The sequence below is a fragment of the Conger conger genome, chromosome 8 (assembly GCF_963514075.1).
Source record: "Conger conger chromosome 8, fConCon1.1, whole genome shotgun sequence".
NCBI classification, from domain to species: domain Eukaryota; kingdom Metazoa; phylum Chordata; class Actinopteri; order Anguilliformes; family Congridae; genus Conger; species Conger conger.
In genome coordinates this window covers 3653233-3670732 of record NC_083767.1, presented here as the reverse complement: position 1 = coordinate 3670732, position 17500 = coordinate 3653233, and the positions used below count along the sequence as shown (strand labels likewise).

At 49.5% G+C, this 17500-nt stretch overlaps 1 protein-coding gene across 1 annotated transcript in view; it reads left to right on the top strand.

The window, feature by feature from the left end:
• Positions 1-17500, top strand: part of LOC133135176 (contactin-1a-like) — an 81473-nt gene that overhangs the window by 48833 nt on the left and 15140 nt on the right. The window contains exons 4-13 of the mRNA XM_061251987.1: positions 5712-5838; positions 6672-6847; positions 7452-7547; positions 8943-9149; positions 11199-11298; positions 11723-11904; positions 13080-13204; positions 15694-15811; positions 16518-16668; positions 17207-17334. Coding sequence (XP_061107971.1) covers positions 5712-5838; positions 6672-6847; positions 7452-7547; positions 8943-9149; positions 11199-11298; positions 11723-11904; positions 13080-13204; positions 15694-15811; positions 16518-16668; positions 17207-17334 — 1410 coding nt within the window. The remainder of the gene's footprint in view (positions 1-5711; positions 5839-6671; positions 6848-7451; positions 7548-8942; positions 9150-11198; positions 11299-11722; positions 11905-13079; positions 13205-15693; positions 15812-16517; positions 16669-17206; positions 17335-17500) is intronic.

The window sequence follows — 17500 nt, the reverse complement described above, 5'->3', positions numbered from 1 at the left end:
CTCATCGGTCTGCTCTGTGAGAGGGACCTCTGTCTGCTATCAAACACCACACTGAGAGAGAGAGACAGAGAGAGACAGAGAGAGAGACAGAGAGATAGAGATGGAGAGATACTGAGGGATAGAGAGAGATAGAGAGATGGAGAGATACAGAGGCACGGAGAGATAGAGAGAGATGGAGAGATAAAGAGGGATGAGAGAGATAGAGAGATGGAGAGAGATGGAGAGATACAGACGGGGGAGAGAGGGATGCTCTTTGGCAAGTCTTGCTGCTTTCTCATCCTTTGATCATCGCCTGGTTTGGCAGTCAGGTCGGCAGCCAATCACAAGAGAGCTGTTCGCCCCCTAATGACGGCACACACTGAGAATGGTTAATTAGCCAAATTGCTTGCTCCTCTTAATAACAACATGCATGTTTGTGCATTTCAGTCAGCCCCTGTCTTGCCTCAGCTCTGCAGACGAGACCAGGGCCACTGGCCCCGGTCCTCCTGGAGATATTCTAGGGACACAGAATAATAATAATACTGAAATGTTGCGATATGTATTTCTGCCCTTCATAACATAGTCTCCTGCAGTATGTTACAGCGTATCCTCTCCTGTAAGGGGTGCCCTTGTGATTCACAGTTCCTGGGCTGAGGAGGGAGACCCTCCTGGTCTAAGTAGCTTCATTGACTGCAGCTAGCCTAATTAGCCTAATTAGCGCCGGTCTTATGTATGCAGGTCACGCGCTATACGGAGCGCTAGCCGCTGTAGCACTCGGTAGCATTAATCACGCACGTGTCCGTTAAAATACCGTTGGACTCTGCAGTCGGCTATTTCTTTTTCCCTCATAGAAGAGAGTGAACTAGTAGCCGGGAATAGAAGAAAAATCTTTAATAATTGCTTGGCTGAATTATTTTGGGGTCTTTGCCCCAAGTGAAGGAGTTCAAGTATCTTGGGGTCTTGTTCAGGAGTGAGGGTAGAAGGGAGCGTGAGATCGACAGGCGGATCGGTGCAGCGTCAGCAGTAATGCGGGCGTTGCACCGGACCGTTGTGGTGAAGATTTACTGGTCGATCTACGTCCCAACCCTCACCTATGGTCATGAGCTTTGGGTAGTGAACGAAAGAACGAGATCACGTATACAAGCGGCCGAAATGAGCTTCCTCCGTAGGGTGGCCGGGCTCAGCCTTAGAGATAGGGTGAGGAGCTCAGACATCCGGAGGGAGCTCGGAGTAGAGCCGCTGCTCCTTTGAGTCGAAAGGAGCCAATTGAGGTGGTTCGGGCATGTGATCAGGATGCCTCCCTCCCTTTGGAGGTTTTCCGGGCTCGTCCAACTGGGCGGAGACCCTGAGGGAGACCCAGAGCCCGCTGGAGAGATTATATATCTCTCCTGGCCAGGGAACGCCTCGGGATCCCCCAGGAGGAGCTAGAATGCGTTGCTGGGGAGAGGGACGCCTGGAATACCCGGCTTTGCCTACTGCCACCGTGACCCGACTCCGGATAAGCGGGTGATGATGGATGGATGGATGGACGGATGAATTATTTATATGGAGCCAATGTGTGCCCGTTCTATTTTTGTACTCTTCAGTTAAACTAAAGTATGATACAGTATTCATAATGAATAATTTTTGGCATTCATTTAGTGATGTTAAAGATCTGCATAACATTTTTTGCAAAAGTTCCCAAGCTTTTCGAAAATGTATTATTTAAGAAATAGAGTGTAAATAAGATTTGATACAAGTTCTTTTGTGAATCAAAATGGTACAAAGAAAAGTTAACTGGTGGGGGGGGGGGATTTGTGCATATGCTTGTTGAAACCCTTTTCAGTAATGAGACGGTTAATCCAATTATGGTTGGCAGGCATGTCAAATCTGAGAAACGCTAAGCTTGATTAAGACTTGTATTATTTATTAGTTTATTTGCATGGATCACGTCTTATGAATTCTCTCTGATATTGTTTCAAGCCAAGGACAAGGTCTTGGAGCGCAGGCATAAATAACACAGATGCCCAGCTGTGCGAATTCATTTGAAAACGTTACTCAAAGCGACGACACACACAGCCAGTGACATATCCTTTGTGTCTGCAGGGCTTCATTTTGCGTTTCCAGAAGATTTCCCTTTTAAATTACATTTCTATCCCTGATTTCTCCCTATCCTCCATATTTTTATAAAGCCCAGCCAGGTGCATGGGCCTGTCTCATTGTCTCAGTTAGTTGGGTTTGGGGATGGGGGGGCGGGGGTGAGGAGGGGGCGGGGGCGGGGGGGAGAGGGCGGGGCTTGCCGAACACGAGTGGCACCTGCTAGCTGTCACTTTTTCTTCCTGGGTGATGCAACAGCCAATCATGCGCCGCCATCTGGGACTGCCAGTCACCACTGACACCAGCATTGTCAGGAATCCACGATAATCAGGGAGACGGATAAGACCGTTTCAGACTGCATATCAATGTTCATACAAAAATAACCCCCTTCTCTGGGGTTCTGAAGCACAGACCTTGGCTGTTTCACTGATTTGATTGTAACTCCCTTCTCTAGTTCCCCTGGTCTTGTTTTTTTTACTGTGTTTCGCCAAAAGCGATTGCCAGGAGAGTAAATAGTGGCCCGTCGGTTTAAATGGTAAAATCGATAGCAGGACAGTAGCGGCTGGCGCTGGGCGTTAGCGGTGCGTAGGCCGGGCCTGCGCCTCCCACACTTCGCCTGGCTGCCAGCGCCGTGTTCCTGCTGCCAGAGTCGGTAAACCACACAGAAGAAGCCCGCTGACGCAAGGCGATGGATGGCCACTCAGACAGCGGGTGGGTTTTCCGGAGGCAGGCTGCACTTACATCTCCCCGAGTCTCCACTGTGACGGGATTTCAGCTGGTACCGATGCAACAGGGCGGAAATGTGCCCACAGACAACGCTCTGAGAACATTCAGTGATGTTATCTACGGGTTCTAAGAAGGTTCCACTCTAACGTTATGAAAATAATGTTCCTGGAACGTTGTAGGAACATGATGTAGGAATGTTTCACTTCATCGTGTTTCGAGGACATTGCTCACATAACGTTCCCAAGACAATGTTCCAGCAACATTCAGGAAACTTCACAACATTTTTAGAGCATTGCGCAGAATGTTCCCCAGTTGCTGAAAAATAACACGTCCAGGTAACATGCAATAGGTTTCATACAATGTCACTGAATTGTTGTGAAAACATTAAGAAATGTTACTTCCAAGAACTCCCAGAAAACTTGGACAAATGGGAACCAAAACTAACCTTCAGAAAAAGAGACAGAACTTGCAACTGGGTGCAAAGTAACGGCAGCGAATCGGACACAGAGACAGCGCGATGACGGCGGAGAGGCCCGGCCCGGTCAGACGCTGCTCTTGAGACGACATCACCGCCATTTGAGATGCCAGTGGCGATTGTGAAGAGTCGTGTCCTTACAGTACACAACACAACACCACAGTGTTGACTGACACGCCGCTCCGTCCAGACAGACACTCATAAACGTCGATTTGCCCTCAGTGGGCTTAAAAACAGAACAATAGCTCGTTGTTTGACTCGTGAATTATAATTGTCTGCAGGAGAATAACTGCTCTTGCTACCGTGGGACAACCAGTACCAGTCACGCGCTGTGTAGGACAGACAGAGGGGAGACCTGTCAGATAGTGCTCTGGGTGACTTCAGGTGACAGGCCTTCAGTGCTGTCAATTCAATCCATCAGCCAATCATCAACTTGTACAATGGCAAGGAAGAACTCCCAAAGCGCAACACATTTTGTGTTAGCTGGAAGACACTTTGGGACACTGCAAAAGTTAATAAATCTTAAGTCATTTAGTCTCACGTTGAGACATAAAAGCTTGTTTCTATTACTTTTTGGTTAAATAAGACAAAAAGATTGCAAATGGGCTGCAATAATTTCATTTGACCAGAAAAAACTCATTTGAAATAAGTCAGTCTCATTACAACAGACTACAACACTTAAGCCTTTTTTTCAGTGGAGGAACCAGACTCAATTGAGAGTTGCCTGATACTGATTGTGTTACAGTAATCTAATGATCTCTGGCATCATTTAATGAAACATCCATCCACTTTAACTACGCAGTCAAACTTCAATATATGAATACATCTGATGTCTGTAAACTGTTTGCTCTCACCATAGAGTTTCAGGAGGTGTCCAGATTCAACACTTCAGTTTCCATGTATAAGATATAGGGAACATCCAATCCTTTTGTCCTTTGCCTGTAACGCAGCAGAACGACGTTTTGAGTGTCTTAGTGTTTCAGTTGCTCTGGTCTCAGAGTCTTCCTGCAGAATTAATGTAGTAGTTTCCGTAGATAACGTAAGAACAGGATATTAGTTTCTGAAAGAGTGCTCTTCCCTCAGTGAATCAATGAATGTGCCACCTGCCTGTAAATTTTGAAATATCAGACAAAGATAATGCAAGCAGAAATATCAGACAAAGATAATGCAGACAGAAATATCAGACAAAGATAATGCAGACAGAAATATCAGACAGAGATAATGCAGGAACATTGATGGGACAGAATAATCAATATTTACACAGGTGGAATCATTGCCTGTTAATTAAATCATGTTCATGTTCTATTCATTGGCTCGTACATAGATCTTTTGTTTGGGTGATGACGGCTTACAACATAACAGGCGGAGGAATGGAAGGAGAGTTTAGAATTGTCAGGGTCAGAGTTTAAGCCTAGGTCCTAGACTAAATCACATTTTGAATGGAGATTTTGCATACAGGTGTTAGCTTGGTGTGAGTGCTAGTTTGGCATGAGTGCTAGTTTAGCATGAGTGCTAGTTTGGCATGAGCGCTAGTTTGGCGTGAGCGCTAGATTAGCGTGGGTGTGAGCGCTAGATTAGCGTGAGCGCTAGCTTGGTGTGAGCGCTAGCTGGGTGTGAGTGTTAGCTTGGTGTGAGTGCTAGCTTGGTGTGAGTGCTAGTTTGGCATGAGCGCTAGTTTGGCGTGAGTGCTAGATTAGCGTGAGCGCTAGCTTGGTGTGAGCGCTAGCTTGGTGTGAGTGCTAGCTTTGTGTGACCATTAGCTTGGTGTGACCATTAGCTTGGTGTGAATGTTTGCTTGGTGTGAGTTTTAGCTTGGCGTGAGTGCTAGTTTGGCGTGAGCACTAGATTAGCGTGAGCGCTAGATTGGCGTGAGCACTAGCTGGACGTGAGCGCTAGCTGGGCATGAGCGTTAGCTTGGTGTGAGTGCCAGATTAGTGCGACCGCTAGCTTGGGGTGAGCGTTAGCTTGGTGTGAGTGTTAGCTTGGTGTGAGCACTAGCTTGGTGTGAGCACTAGCTTGGTGTGAGCGTTAGCTTGGTGTGAGAGCTAGCTTGGTGTGAGTGTTAGCTTGGTGTGAGCACTAGCTTGGTGTGAGCACTAGCTTGGTGTGAGCGTTAGCTTGGTGTGATAGCTAGCTTGGTGTGAGCACTAGCTTGGTGTGAGCATTAGCTTGGTGTGAGAGCTAGCTTGGCATGAGCGTTAGCTTGGTGTGAGCGCTAGCTTGGTGTGAGTGCTAGCTTGGTGTGAGCACTAGCTTGGTGTGAGCATTAGCTTGGTGTGAGAGCTAGCTTGGCATGAGCGTTAGCTTGGTGTGAGCGCTAGCTTGGTGTGAGTGCTAGCTTGGCGTGAGCGCTAGCTTGGCGTGAGCGCTAGCTTGGCGTGAGCGCGAGCTTGCTATGGGCAGTTTGCAGCGCAGGGGTGTTGACCTGTGTCTGTGCTGCTTTTTGCTCTCGCAGACGATGCCACAGGTTATGGGCCCGTGTTCGAGGAGGAGCCCCAGGACCTGGTCTACCCAGAGGAGTCGCCCGAGGCCAAAATCACCATCAACTGCCGAGCGCGAGCAGACCCACCCGCCACCTACAAGTAAAATACACCGGTCTGACTGACACACACCCTTACCTGCAGCCGTGTTATCCCTCTTACCTGTACTACAGATCCTCTGCGTGGGTAATATGTTCTGGTTTGTGGCACAGCTCCTGTCTGCAGACTGTGTGTCAGATTCTTGGCCATAAGCACAAAACCCTGACCTCTGACACTAGCAAGCTCTTCTGGACGGAGGTTCCCAGGAGGCGAAGCCCTCTATCCTGGGTCCGACACGCTCAAATATCCCCTGACACCAGGCTGTTCCACGACGTGATGTCATGGCGTTCGCCATTTCATCGGGCTCGAAACCCGGCCTGTTTCTGTGTGGGTTTATCAAGGTCAATTAGAGCTGAAATCTCCTCCACACACACCACTCCGTGCTCTCTGAGCGGTCATGTGACCACAGCCCCTCGCTCTGCACCAATCGGCACACGCCAGGCGGAACCACACTTCGCGGCACCCCTGTGGTGACTAATAAGCGGTCTCCGGCAGAGGAGCAAGTTCAGCTCAGCCGAAACGGGGAGGCCGCGCTCCCTTCTAGCTCTCAAATTTTTGACTGCAGTTCAGCAGGGTTTTGCCTACATTCATTTTAGGAAATAACCTATATTGAATCCATGGGTTGAATGACAGCCATAATGTCCTGAGAAGATTTTTCAATTAATACAATTTAAGTATAGATATACTGAAGATATAGATATGTTATGTTATGCTATGCTATGCTATGCTAAGCTATGTTTTGCTATGCTATGCTATGTTATGTTATGCTGTGCTAAGCTATGTTATGCTACGCTACGCTATGTTATGTTGACAGGTGGATGTGTGTGTGCCTCCAGGTGGATTGTGAATGATTTGGAGATCAGCCCTGTTGATGATGAGCACTTCAGCCTGATGGGAGGGAACCTGGTGATCAGCGGCCCCATGAAGAACAGGCACGTCGGGAAATACGTGTGCCTGGCACAGAACACGTACGGCACCATCATGAGCCGAGAGGCCACCGTCACGTTCGGCTGTGAGTCACGCTGCGTAGCCCCTCCCCTCTACTTCCTGTTACGTACCGCACAACACGTAGCTCCTCCCCCTACTTCCTGTTACGTATCGCACAACACATAGATCCTCCCCCTACTTCCTGTTACGTACCACACAACACGTAGCTCCTCCCCCTACTTCCTGTTACGTACCGCACAACACATAGATCCTCCCCCCTACTTCCTGTTACGTACCGCACAACACATAGCCCCTCCCCCCTACTTCTTCTAACATCCCGCAGGACACGTAGCCCCTCCCATCAGCTTCCTGTGATACAGTCTAGCGCACAGCCCTGTTAAATTTAAAGGGCTGTTTGACTTTTAAAGTTTGCAGCTTCTACCCCCCTCTCTAGAGGTCCAGAGGAACTTCAGTACTGCTGAATTAACAGTGTCATTATACACTAAATTTGACCCACAGGCCATTTATGCAATATGTATGCAGATCTTCATCTTTTCCTGATGAGAGGTATCAATAAGGTCTGGTTCCCCTATTGGTTCTATTCTTCATACTGCTGGCTCTGTAGGGTTCCTGTTGGTTCTGTATGGTACGCGTTGGTGTAGTTAATGGATGTGTCTCACCCTTCCCAGATCTGGACATGTTTTCCACAGAGGAGAGACAGGCTGTGCACGTGAAAGAGGGCCAGGGGGCGGTCCTACTCTGTGCACCACCCCCTCATAAGCCAGGTAACCAATGACTCCTCTCTTTCTCCTGCGGCCCTCCAATCCAAATCCAGCCCTGGTTTTCTTTCCTCCCGGGTAATTAACTGAACAATTAGTGTTAATCAGTCTGTCTCTGTGGTCACACCTGACTCCCAGGTAAAGGGAGGGTGGACACACCTGACTCCCAGGTAAAGGGAGGGTGGTCACACCTGACTCCCAGGTAAAGGGAGGGTGAACACACCTGACTCCCAGGTAAAGAGAGGGTGAACACACCTGACTCCCAGGTAAAGGGAAGGTGAACACACCTGACTCCCAGGTAAAGGGAGGGTGGTCACACCTGACTCCCAGGTAAAGGGATGGTGGTCACACCTGACTCCCAGGTAAAGGGAGGGTGAACATACCTGACTCCCAGGTAAAGGGAGGGTGAACACACCTGACTCCCAGGTAAAGGGCGGGTGGTCACACCTGACTCCCAGGTAAAGGGAGGGTGAACACACCTGACACCCAGGTAAAGGGAGGGAGGAAAAGCAGCAGTTCTCAGCCCTGGGGGAAGGTGGTTTGATGAACGTGATGATGTAATGTAATGTAATGTAATGATCGCTGTACAGGTTACACGTGTGCATGGGACTCAGTGAAAGTCTGCCCTCTGCTGGTGTCTTTGTGTGTGTGCCCCACCCGTGACCAGCATCGGCTGCTCCAAGCAGAGGGGACCAATTCTTCTGTTTGAAAAAGTGGAAATATTTTTGATTGACATCCAATTTTAGGCCTGTTGCTTTTTCTCATAAATTACTGTATTTTTTTGAGATATCAAAGTAGATATGTCATGCAATGCCAATAAGGGACTAGTTTTTAAAGAATGTTTAGGCTGTTAAATATTTGCTCATAATAATAATAATAATAATAATAATAATAATAATAATAATATAATTGCAACATTTTAGTTCATTGTCCTGAACATCACATATTGAGCATAAAATATTGTTGTATTGGTAGAAAGATGGGAATTAAGTTTACTCATGACTGTGTTCTGTTTTCCACATTATATTTATCACAATATTCCAATGCACCTTACTTACTGTGTCTCATCTGCTCTCTCTCTCTCCCTCTTTCTCTCTCTCCCTCTCTCTCTCTCCCTCTCCCTTTCTCCCTCTCTCTCTCCCTCTTTCTCCCTCTCTCTCCCTCTCTCTCTCTCCCTCTCTCCCTCTCTCTCTCTCCCTCTTTCTCTCTCTCTCTCTCCCTCTTTCCCTCTCTCTCCCTCTTTCTCTCTCTCCCTCTCTCTCTCTCCCTCTCCCTTTCTCCCTCTCTCTCTCCCTCTTTCTCCCTCTCTCTCCCTCTTTCTCTCTCTCTTCCTCTCTCTCTCTCCCTCCCTCTCTCTCTCTTTCTCTCTCTCTCTCCCCCTCTCTCTCTCTCTCCCTCCAGAGGACTTGTCGTTCCGCTGGATGCTGGACGAGTTTCCCATCTTCATCCCGCTGGGGAAGCGTCGGTTTGTGTCGCAGCGCACCGGGAATCTCTACATCTCCAAGGTGGAGTTGTCGGACAGCGGGAACTACTCCTGCTTCGTCTCCAGCCCCTCCATCGCCAAGAGCGTCTTCAGCAAGTTCATCCCCCTGGTCCCTCAGGCCGAGCGTGAGTTTCCCTGGGGGGTCAAGGAGCCCGGACACTCCCCAGGGCAACCGGCAGCCTCTGGGCTAAGGTGCTATAGCCTTGTGGCTAAGGAGCCTGTATCCTAGTGGCTGGTCTGGCACCTGGAAGTTTGGTGGTTCAAACCCCTGCGTAGCCACAATAAGACCAGTGCAGCTGTTGGGCCCTTGAGCAAGGCCCTTAACCCCACATTGCTCCAGGAGGGATTGGTCCCTGCTTCGTCTAAATGACTGTGAGTCAATAACAGCAGAAGTCAGATAAATGTCAGATAGTCAGATACAGTGACTGGTCCTGCCAGGGATGCCGCAGCTCAGACCTGGGAAAGATCCGGGCCCTTCATGGTCTGGTCTAAAACACTCACAATTCAGGCTAACCAAATGATCTATGATCACTCTGAGTCACTAAACATGAAACATGTAAGTTGATGTTGCACTTTATAATAATAAGTTATTTAGCTGATGCTTTTATCATCAAAAGTGAATTAACAGTTCATTATACTAAGCAGGGGACAATGCCCCCCCCTGGAGAAACATGGGGTTAAAGGCCTTGTTCAAGCGCCCAACAGCTGTGCAGATCTTATTGTGGCTACACCGGGGCTTGAACCACCAACCTTCCGGGTCCCAGTCAAGCACCTCAGCCCGAGTCAGTCCCGGAAAGCGTCCGTTGTTGCCGTGTGTCGGTGGAGCACCGCTGTGAGGAGGAAACCCACGGCCATGGAGAGGGTGCCTGCCAAGCGCGATAATCCTCTTTCTCAAAATCAGCCTCCTTCGCCTTCTCCCTGCGCGTATCGGGGGGGGCTGAGTCAAAAGTACATCTCCTCGTTCTGAGGACACACTTGGTGGAAGCTGAACAGCAGGGATTAAAGGATTATGGATATTTTCGGTAAACATACAGACCCCCTCGGGGATGGGGAAATGCAATATGGTGCTGAGGCGACTGACAGAGGAAATATCAATGCTCGGTAGACTTTCCCCCACAAAGGAGTAGGCACGGTATTAGCCCAACTAGCAGTGTGTGAGTGAGTGAATGAGAGAGTGAGTGAATGAGTGAGTGAGTGAGAGTGAGAGTGAGAGTGAGAGAGAGAGAGTGAGAGTGAGTGAGTCAATGAGTGAGTGAGTGAGTGAGTGAGTGAGTGTGTGAGTGTGTGAGTGTGTGAGTGAGTGAGTGAGTGAGTGAGTGAGTGAGTGTGAGTGTGTGAGTGAGTGAACGAGAGTGAGTGAGAGTGAGAGTGAGTGAGTGAGTGAGTGAGTGAGTGAGTGAGTGAGTGAGTGAGTGCGTGAGTGAGTCAATGAGCGAGTGAGTGTGTGAGTGAGTGAGTGAGTGAGTGTGTGAGTGAGTGAGAGAAGAGTGAGAGAGTGACAACTAAGGAGTAGGCACAGTATTAGCCCAACTAGCAGTAAGTGAGAGAGTGAAATGGAGGGAGACAGTGAGTGAGGCAGAGAGCGAGGGAGAGAGTAGGAGAGGTAGGGAAAGGGAGAGAGTGAGGGAGTGAGAGGGGAGAGAGAGGGAAGGAATGAGAGGGAGAGAGAGAGAATCTTGTTTTTTGAAAAGCCTAGCTTCAGAGTTAGGAAGGCTGTGTGTGTGTGTGTGTGTGTGTGTGTGTGAGTGAAAGTGCAAAGGTCTGTAAGAACAGTTAAAAGGAGAGCAGCAGCTACAGGGGTCTGAAAGTCTGTTAATAACGCTTCACCTGTGGGAATCCTCACCTCTGCATTCTTGTGTAATTCCATCTTAAAGGAACAGCACACACGTCTTCACATGTAAACAAATGCCTTGGGTTTCTGGTACCTCTCTCTCTGTCTCTCTCTCTCTCTGTCTCTCTCTCTCTCTCTGTCTCTCTTCATTTGTGCTGCTGTATATGCATAATTCATGACATATGTGTATATGGCATTTACCCTGACAAACCTTTGATGAAAGCTTTCATATTTCCAAGTTTTATTCAGAGCTGAATGTATGGAATTCATAGGCGTGACTCATGAATAAAGTGCAGTGTGAAACTGGGGCCTGACCTCGGTGTCGTGTGTGTGCCTCCTGTAGGCTCAGCGAGAAGGTATCCGGCTGATATCCGAGTGAAGTTTCCGGAAACCAACGCCCTGGTGGGACAGAACATCACACTGGAATGCTTTGCGCTGGGAAAGTGAGTGAAATCAGCTGTGTTCCGTGAAACTAAGGTGTTGTGGCTTTTGTGTTTTTTTTTCTGTTTCATTTCAAATTAATTTGTTGTTCCTTGAAAGGGGTTAAAGTAATGAGCCAGCTTATACACCAAACAGCCATTTTACCATCATCAAAATGTTCTGCACTGATAACCATACCTCAGTTTACAGGTTTGACCAGGTTGAAGTTATCTTGACCATAAATGAGTTGATAATTTAGATTATGCTGAAGTTGTTGAAAGTGTAGCTCATACATGAGCTGATAGTTTCAACCCTGTTGAAGGTATTGATTGTATTGACCATAAATTAGTTGATAGTTCTGACCGTGTTGCAGTCATTGAAGGTGTGGCGATACCGTCGACCGCGTTGACCATCCCGCCGTTATTCCGGCATTCCGGTTTTCCTCAGTCCCGTCCCGGAGATCCACTGGCGAAAGGTGGACGATGAGCTGCCGGCCAATCACGAGATCAGCATGTCGGGGGCCATGCTCCACATCTACGGCGTGCAGATGGAGGACGAGGGCACGTACGAGTGCGAGGCCCACAACTCCAAGGGCAAGGACCGGCACAAGGCCTGGCTGGGGGTGGAAGGTACCGTCATGCTAACGGCTAACGGCTGACGTAGCTCCAGACATTACTGTGGACATCTCACAGGCCGCGATAATGCACCGAGGGCTGGTTTCACAGACACATATTAAGCCTGCTGTTAGTGTAAATTTAATTTTGAATGCAGATTCTCCATACAGGACTAAGCTTAATCTGTGTCAGTAAAACCTGCCCTAAATCACCCTATTTATAGTCAGTTGCTAGGTGGTTGTTAATGGCTAACTTACATCTGGACATTAACGTGGACCTTTCCCAGGCCACGGTAATTCCCAGACCCAACACTAAATCATCCTGTGATTTAGTCTTAATCCATATTTCACTAAAGACCAAAAATAGTGTATTAAGAAAATGCCCACAGAGGTCATTATCTTTGGTGTAGAAAGAAGCCCTTTGTGGCTAATGACTTTTTAATCCATGCTGTAGACTCATACTTTGGCAAATTTTAAAATATTTAACACATTTGCGATCTGCTCAACTAGCTCGACAAGTGTAATTCAAAACTCCCACTAAGGTTATTAAAAGGTTAATTGAATCTAATGCGCTGGCATTCTGTCTTCGGGGCTACATGGGTCTTTATCAGAGAATAGAAAATGTATTTTTAATTTTTTGGGTGACATTTCCGGTTTGTCATTCGACTGATACTATTCAGTTCCGACCAACAGCTGTTTCTGCCGAGACTCTGGCACAAAGACCCCTCACACACGCACACTCACAGGCGCACATCTGCACATAGTTATCATTTTTCAGAATCATCTGAATAATAGTTTGATTCTTCTCAGTGGTCAAAGGTCCAGGACTACAGATGGACTCCCAGGCTCTGTGTTAAAAATATCCCCTGCTGTGATTGGTGGACTGATATCATGTTGGACATATTATCAGCTGTGATTGGTGCTGTGCTATCATGTTAAAAGTATCCCCTGTTGTGATTGCTGCACTGATATCATGTTAAAAAATATTCCCTACTGTGATTGGTGCTCTGATATCATGTCATAAATATCTTCTGGTGTGATTGGGGCACTGATATCATGTTAAGAATATCCCCTGTTGTGATTGGTGCTCTGATATCATGTTAAGAATATCCCCCGTTGTGATTGGTGCACTGATACCATGATAAGAATGTCCCCCATTGTGATTGGTGCTGTGATACCATGCCTTCCCAGCTGCCCCAGAGTGGACGGTTCATGTTGAGGACATGAGGAAAGACATCAACAGCCACTTCACCATGTCCTGCCAGGCCTCCGGCAAGCCCCAACCATCCGTGCACTGGCTGAAGAACGGGATTAAGGTGAGAACAGAGACACACACACACACACACACATGCACACACATACACACACACACACACACACACACACACACACACACACACGCACACACACACACACACACACACACACGTACACACACACACACACACACACACGTACACACACACACACACACACACACATGCACACACGTACACACACACACACACGTGCACACACGTACACACACACACACACACACACACATGCACACACACACACACACACACACACATGGACACACGTACACACACACACACATGCACACACACACACACACAATACAAGAGCCCATCTGCATGTACATGCACACACACACACACAGGCACACACACACACACACACACACAATACAAGAGCACACCTGCACGTACATGTACACACACACACACACACACACATGCACACATGCGCACACACACACACACACACCTGCACGTACATACACACACACACACCCGCACGCACGCACATACACACATACACACACACACACGCACACATCTTACAGGACATTACCGTTATCATCCAAAGCAAATTACAGTTGATTAAACTAAACAGGAGACAATCCCCTCCTGGAGCAATGTGGGGTTAAGGGCCTTGCTCAAGGGCCCAACGGCTGCACTGATCTTATTGCGGCTGTACTGGGCTACTCAATATTCTGTATTAGAAATGGCCTACGTAAGATCCATCAAAATGTTTTTTAAATTTATTTAATGTTTATTTGAGTAGGGATCATGCCAAGAGACATAGCATCATTACAGCCAGTTGACAGCAGGTTCATGTAGCTGATGTTCTGCACACAGAAAGTACAGCTGGTTGTTTTGAGTACTTGACTCAGGTCCGACACTCGACCATCACAAAAAGTGGTCTGTCATTTTAATGTTTTCTTTTCATTTTAATGTCTTGACCTATGATGCTATTGAGTTTAAATAAAATATATTATTATTACTATTATAATTTGTATTATTATTTAGCAGGATGGTTGTTTTGAGTGCTTGACACAGGTCTGATATTTAGAATGGTTGTTTGCCTGTGATGCGTTGCTGCGTCGGGCTGTGATGCGTTGCTGCGTCGGGCTGTGATGCGTCTGGCTGTGATGCGTTGCTGTGTCTGCCTGTGAGGCGTTGCTGTGTCTGGCTGTGCTGCGTTGCTGTGTCTGCCTGTGATGCGTTGCTGTGTCTGGCTGTGAGGCGTTGCTGTGTCTGGCTGTGCTGCGTTGCTGTGTCTGGCTGTGATGCGTTGCTGTGTCTGGCTGTGCTGCGTTGCTGTGTCTGCCTGTGATGCGTTGCTGTGTCTGGCTGTGATGCGTTGCTGTGTCTGGCTGTGAGGCGTTGCTGTGTCTGGCTGTGCTGCGTTGCTGTGTCTGGCTGTGATGCGTTGCTGTGTCTGCCTGTGATGCGTTGCTGCGTCGGGGGCTGTGATGCGTTGCTGCGTCTGGCTGTGCTGCGTTGCTGTGTCGGGCTGTGATGCGTTGCTGTGTCGGGCTGTGAGGCGTTGCTGTGTCTGGCTGTGAGGCGTTGCTGTGTCGGGCTGTGAGGCGTTGCTGCGTCGGGGGCTGTGATGCGTTGCTGCGTCTGGCTGTGCTGCGTTGCTGTGTCGGGCTGTGAGGCGTTGCTGTGTCTGGCTGTGATGCGTTGCTGTGTCTGGCTGTGATGCGTTGCTGTGTCTGGCTGTGATGCGTTGCTGTGTCTGCCTGTGATGCGTTGCTGCGTCGGGGGCTGTGATGCGTTGCTGCGTCTGCCTGTGATGCGTTGCTGTGTCTGGCTGTGAGGCGTTGCTGTGTCTGCCTGTGATGCGTTGCTGCGTCGGGGGCTGTGATGCGTTGCTGCGTCTGCCTGTGATGCGTTGCTGCGTCTGCCTGTGATGCGTTAGCTGTGTCTGCCTGTGATGCGTTAGCTGTGTCTGCCTGTGATGCGTTAGCTGTGTCTGGCTGTGATGCGTTGCTGCGTCTGGCTGTGATGCGTTGCTGTGTCTGCCTGTGCTGCGTTGCTGTGTCTGCCTGTGATGCGTTGCTGCGTCTGGCTGTGCTGCGTTGCTGTGTCTGGCTGTGATGCGTTGCTGTGTCTGCCTGTGCTGCGTTGCTGTGTCTGCCTGTGATGCGTTGCTGCGTCTGGCTGTGCTGCGTTGCTGTGTCTGGCTGTGATGCGTTGCTGCGTCTGGCTGTGAGGCGTTGCTGTGTCTGGGGGCTGTGAGGCGTTGCTGTGTCTGGGGGCTGTGATGCGTTGCTGTGTCTGGCTGTGATGCGTTGCTGCATCTGGCTGTGATGCGTTGCTGCGTCTGGCTGTGCTGCGTTGCTGCGTCTGGCTGTGATGCGTTGCTGCGTCTGGCTGTGATGCGTTGCTGTGTCTGGCTGTGATGCGTTGCTGCGTCTGGCTGTGATGCGTTGCTGCGTCTGGCTGTGCTGCGTTGCTGCGTCGGGGGCTGACATGGTCGCAGCATGACACAGTTTTGCGTTCCTGCGCAGCACGGGAACGGGAATCTGACCTTCAGCAAGCTCACGTTCCAGGACTCGGGAATGTTCCAGTGCATCGCTGAAAACAAACACGGAATCATCAACGCCAACGCAGAGCTGCGTGTGATTGGTGAGTGAGATTTGGGGGGCTGGCGGTGTGGGGGGTTTCAGGTGACACATTTTATAACGCGAGGACACGTGAAATTGACTGTGCACAGCTCTATTTCACAGAGTAAAAATAGAAAATACCCAAATTTCCATCAAGCATTCCGCTAATCTGACCATAGCAGTTCTTAAAGACAAGCTGAAACGGAAGTCACATCAGCACTTTTCATCCACTTCCTGGAAAATTATCTCAATTTAGATTTAATGTCATTGTGTTGCAGTGAGCGTGTATATCAAGCAAATATTTGTCAATTGTCTGTTTGCCCTCCTATCGATATCCTTTTCACGCAGTGGTGCACATCCCCGTTTGACGTCAGTAAAATCGACACCCAGCCCTTAAAAAATTCCCCCCGAAAGATCTGTTTCCCGTGTGTTTGTATCATATATATCATCCATCCATCCATCCATTATCTGAACCCGCTTATCCTGAACAGGGTCGCAGGGGGGCTGGAGCCTATCCCAGCATACATTGGGCGAAAGGCAGGAATACACCCTGGAGAGGTCGCCAGTCCATCGCAGGGCGATATATATCATATATATCATATAATTTCTTTAACATTCTAGACTCCTCATATACCTACAGTTCAGCACCACTTCAGACCTAATGCAGGAAGTAAAAAAAAACAGTAAAATGTTTGTTTTAATGTTTTTTTTTTTAATTCTCCCTCAAGCGTGCGCCCCCACGTTTGAGCAGAACCCCGTGAAGAGGAGGCTGCTGGGAGCGAAGAACGGCCGCGTGGTCATCGAGTGCAAGCCTGAGGGGGCGCCGCGCGCGGACATCTCCTGGAGCAAGGGCACGGAGCTGCTGCTCAACTCCTCACGGTCAGCGGCGGGGACAAAGCACGGCGCGCGGGCGGGGCCTGGGGGCGGGGTGTCGGGGCGGGGCCTGGGGGGCGGGGCGCGGGGGCGGGGGGGCGGGGCGTGCGGACATCTCCTGGAGCAAGGGCACGGAGCTGCTGCTCAACTCCTCACGGTCAGCGGCGGGGACAAAGCAGGGCGCGCGGGCGGGGCCTGGGGGCGGGGCCTGGGGGCGGGGTGTGGGGGCGGGGCCTGGGGGGCGGGGGGCGGGGGGGCGGGGCGTGCGGACATCTCCTGGAGCAAGGGCACGGAGCTGCTGCTCAACTCCTCACGGTCAGCGGCGGGGACAAAGCAGGGCGGGGGGCATATAGGAAAGGGGAGAGGCTAGGGGTGGAGTCAGGAACGTTGAAGTAATGTTGCACTTCCGTGAGCGTCGCTCTGAGAATCAGGCCTGTGTCTACGCTGCTACAGTGGGGGCTGTCCCTCCCCCAGGATGGGGAGAGGGCCTGGGTCCTCCAGCCTGGGTCCTCCAGCCTGACCCCCACCTGTCTTCCCCCGGCAGAATCCACATCTGGTACGACGGGAGCCTGGAGATCCTGAATGTCACCAAACAGGACGAAGGCCGGTACACCTGCTTCGCCGAAAACATCCTGGGCAAGGCCAACAGCACCGGGGGCCTGGAGATTACAGGTGACTCCACAGGCTAACGGCTGTCTCACACCTGCACAGCAGATATCTCCAGAGCCAATATCAGCCTCACATGGAAGTGACATCAAACCAGGAAGTGACATCATGTGAAACCTGTCAATATGGGTGAAGTTATCCAGATTCATTTTTCAAGTTCCTTACCTTCAAC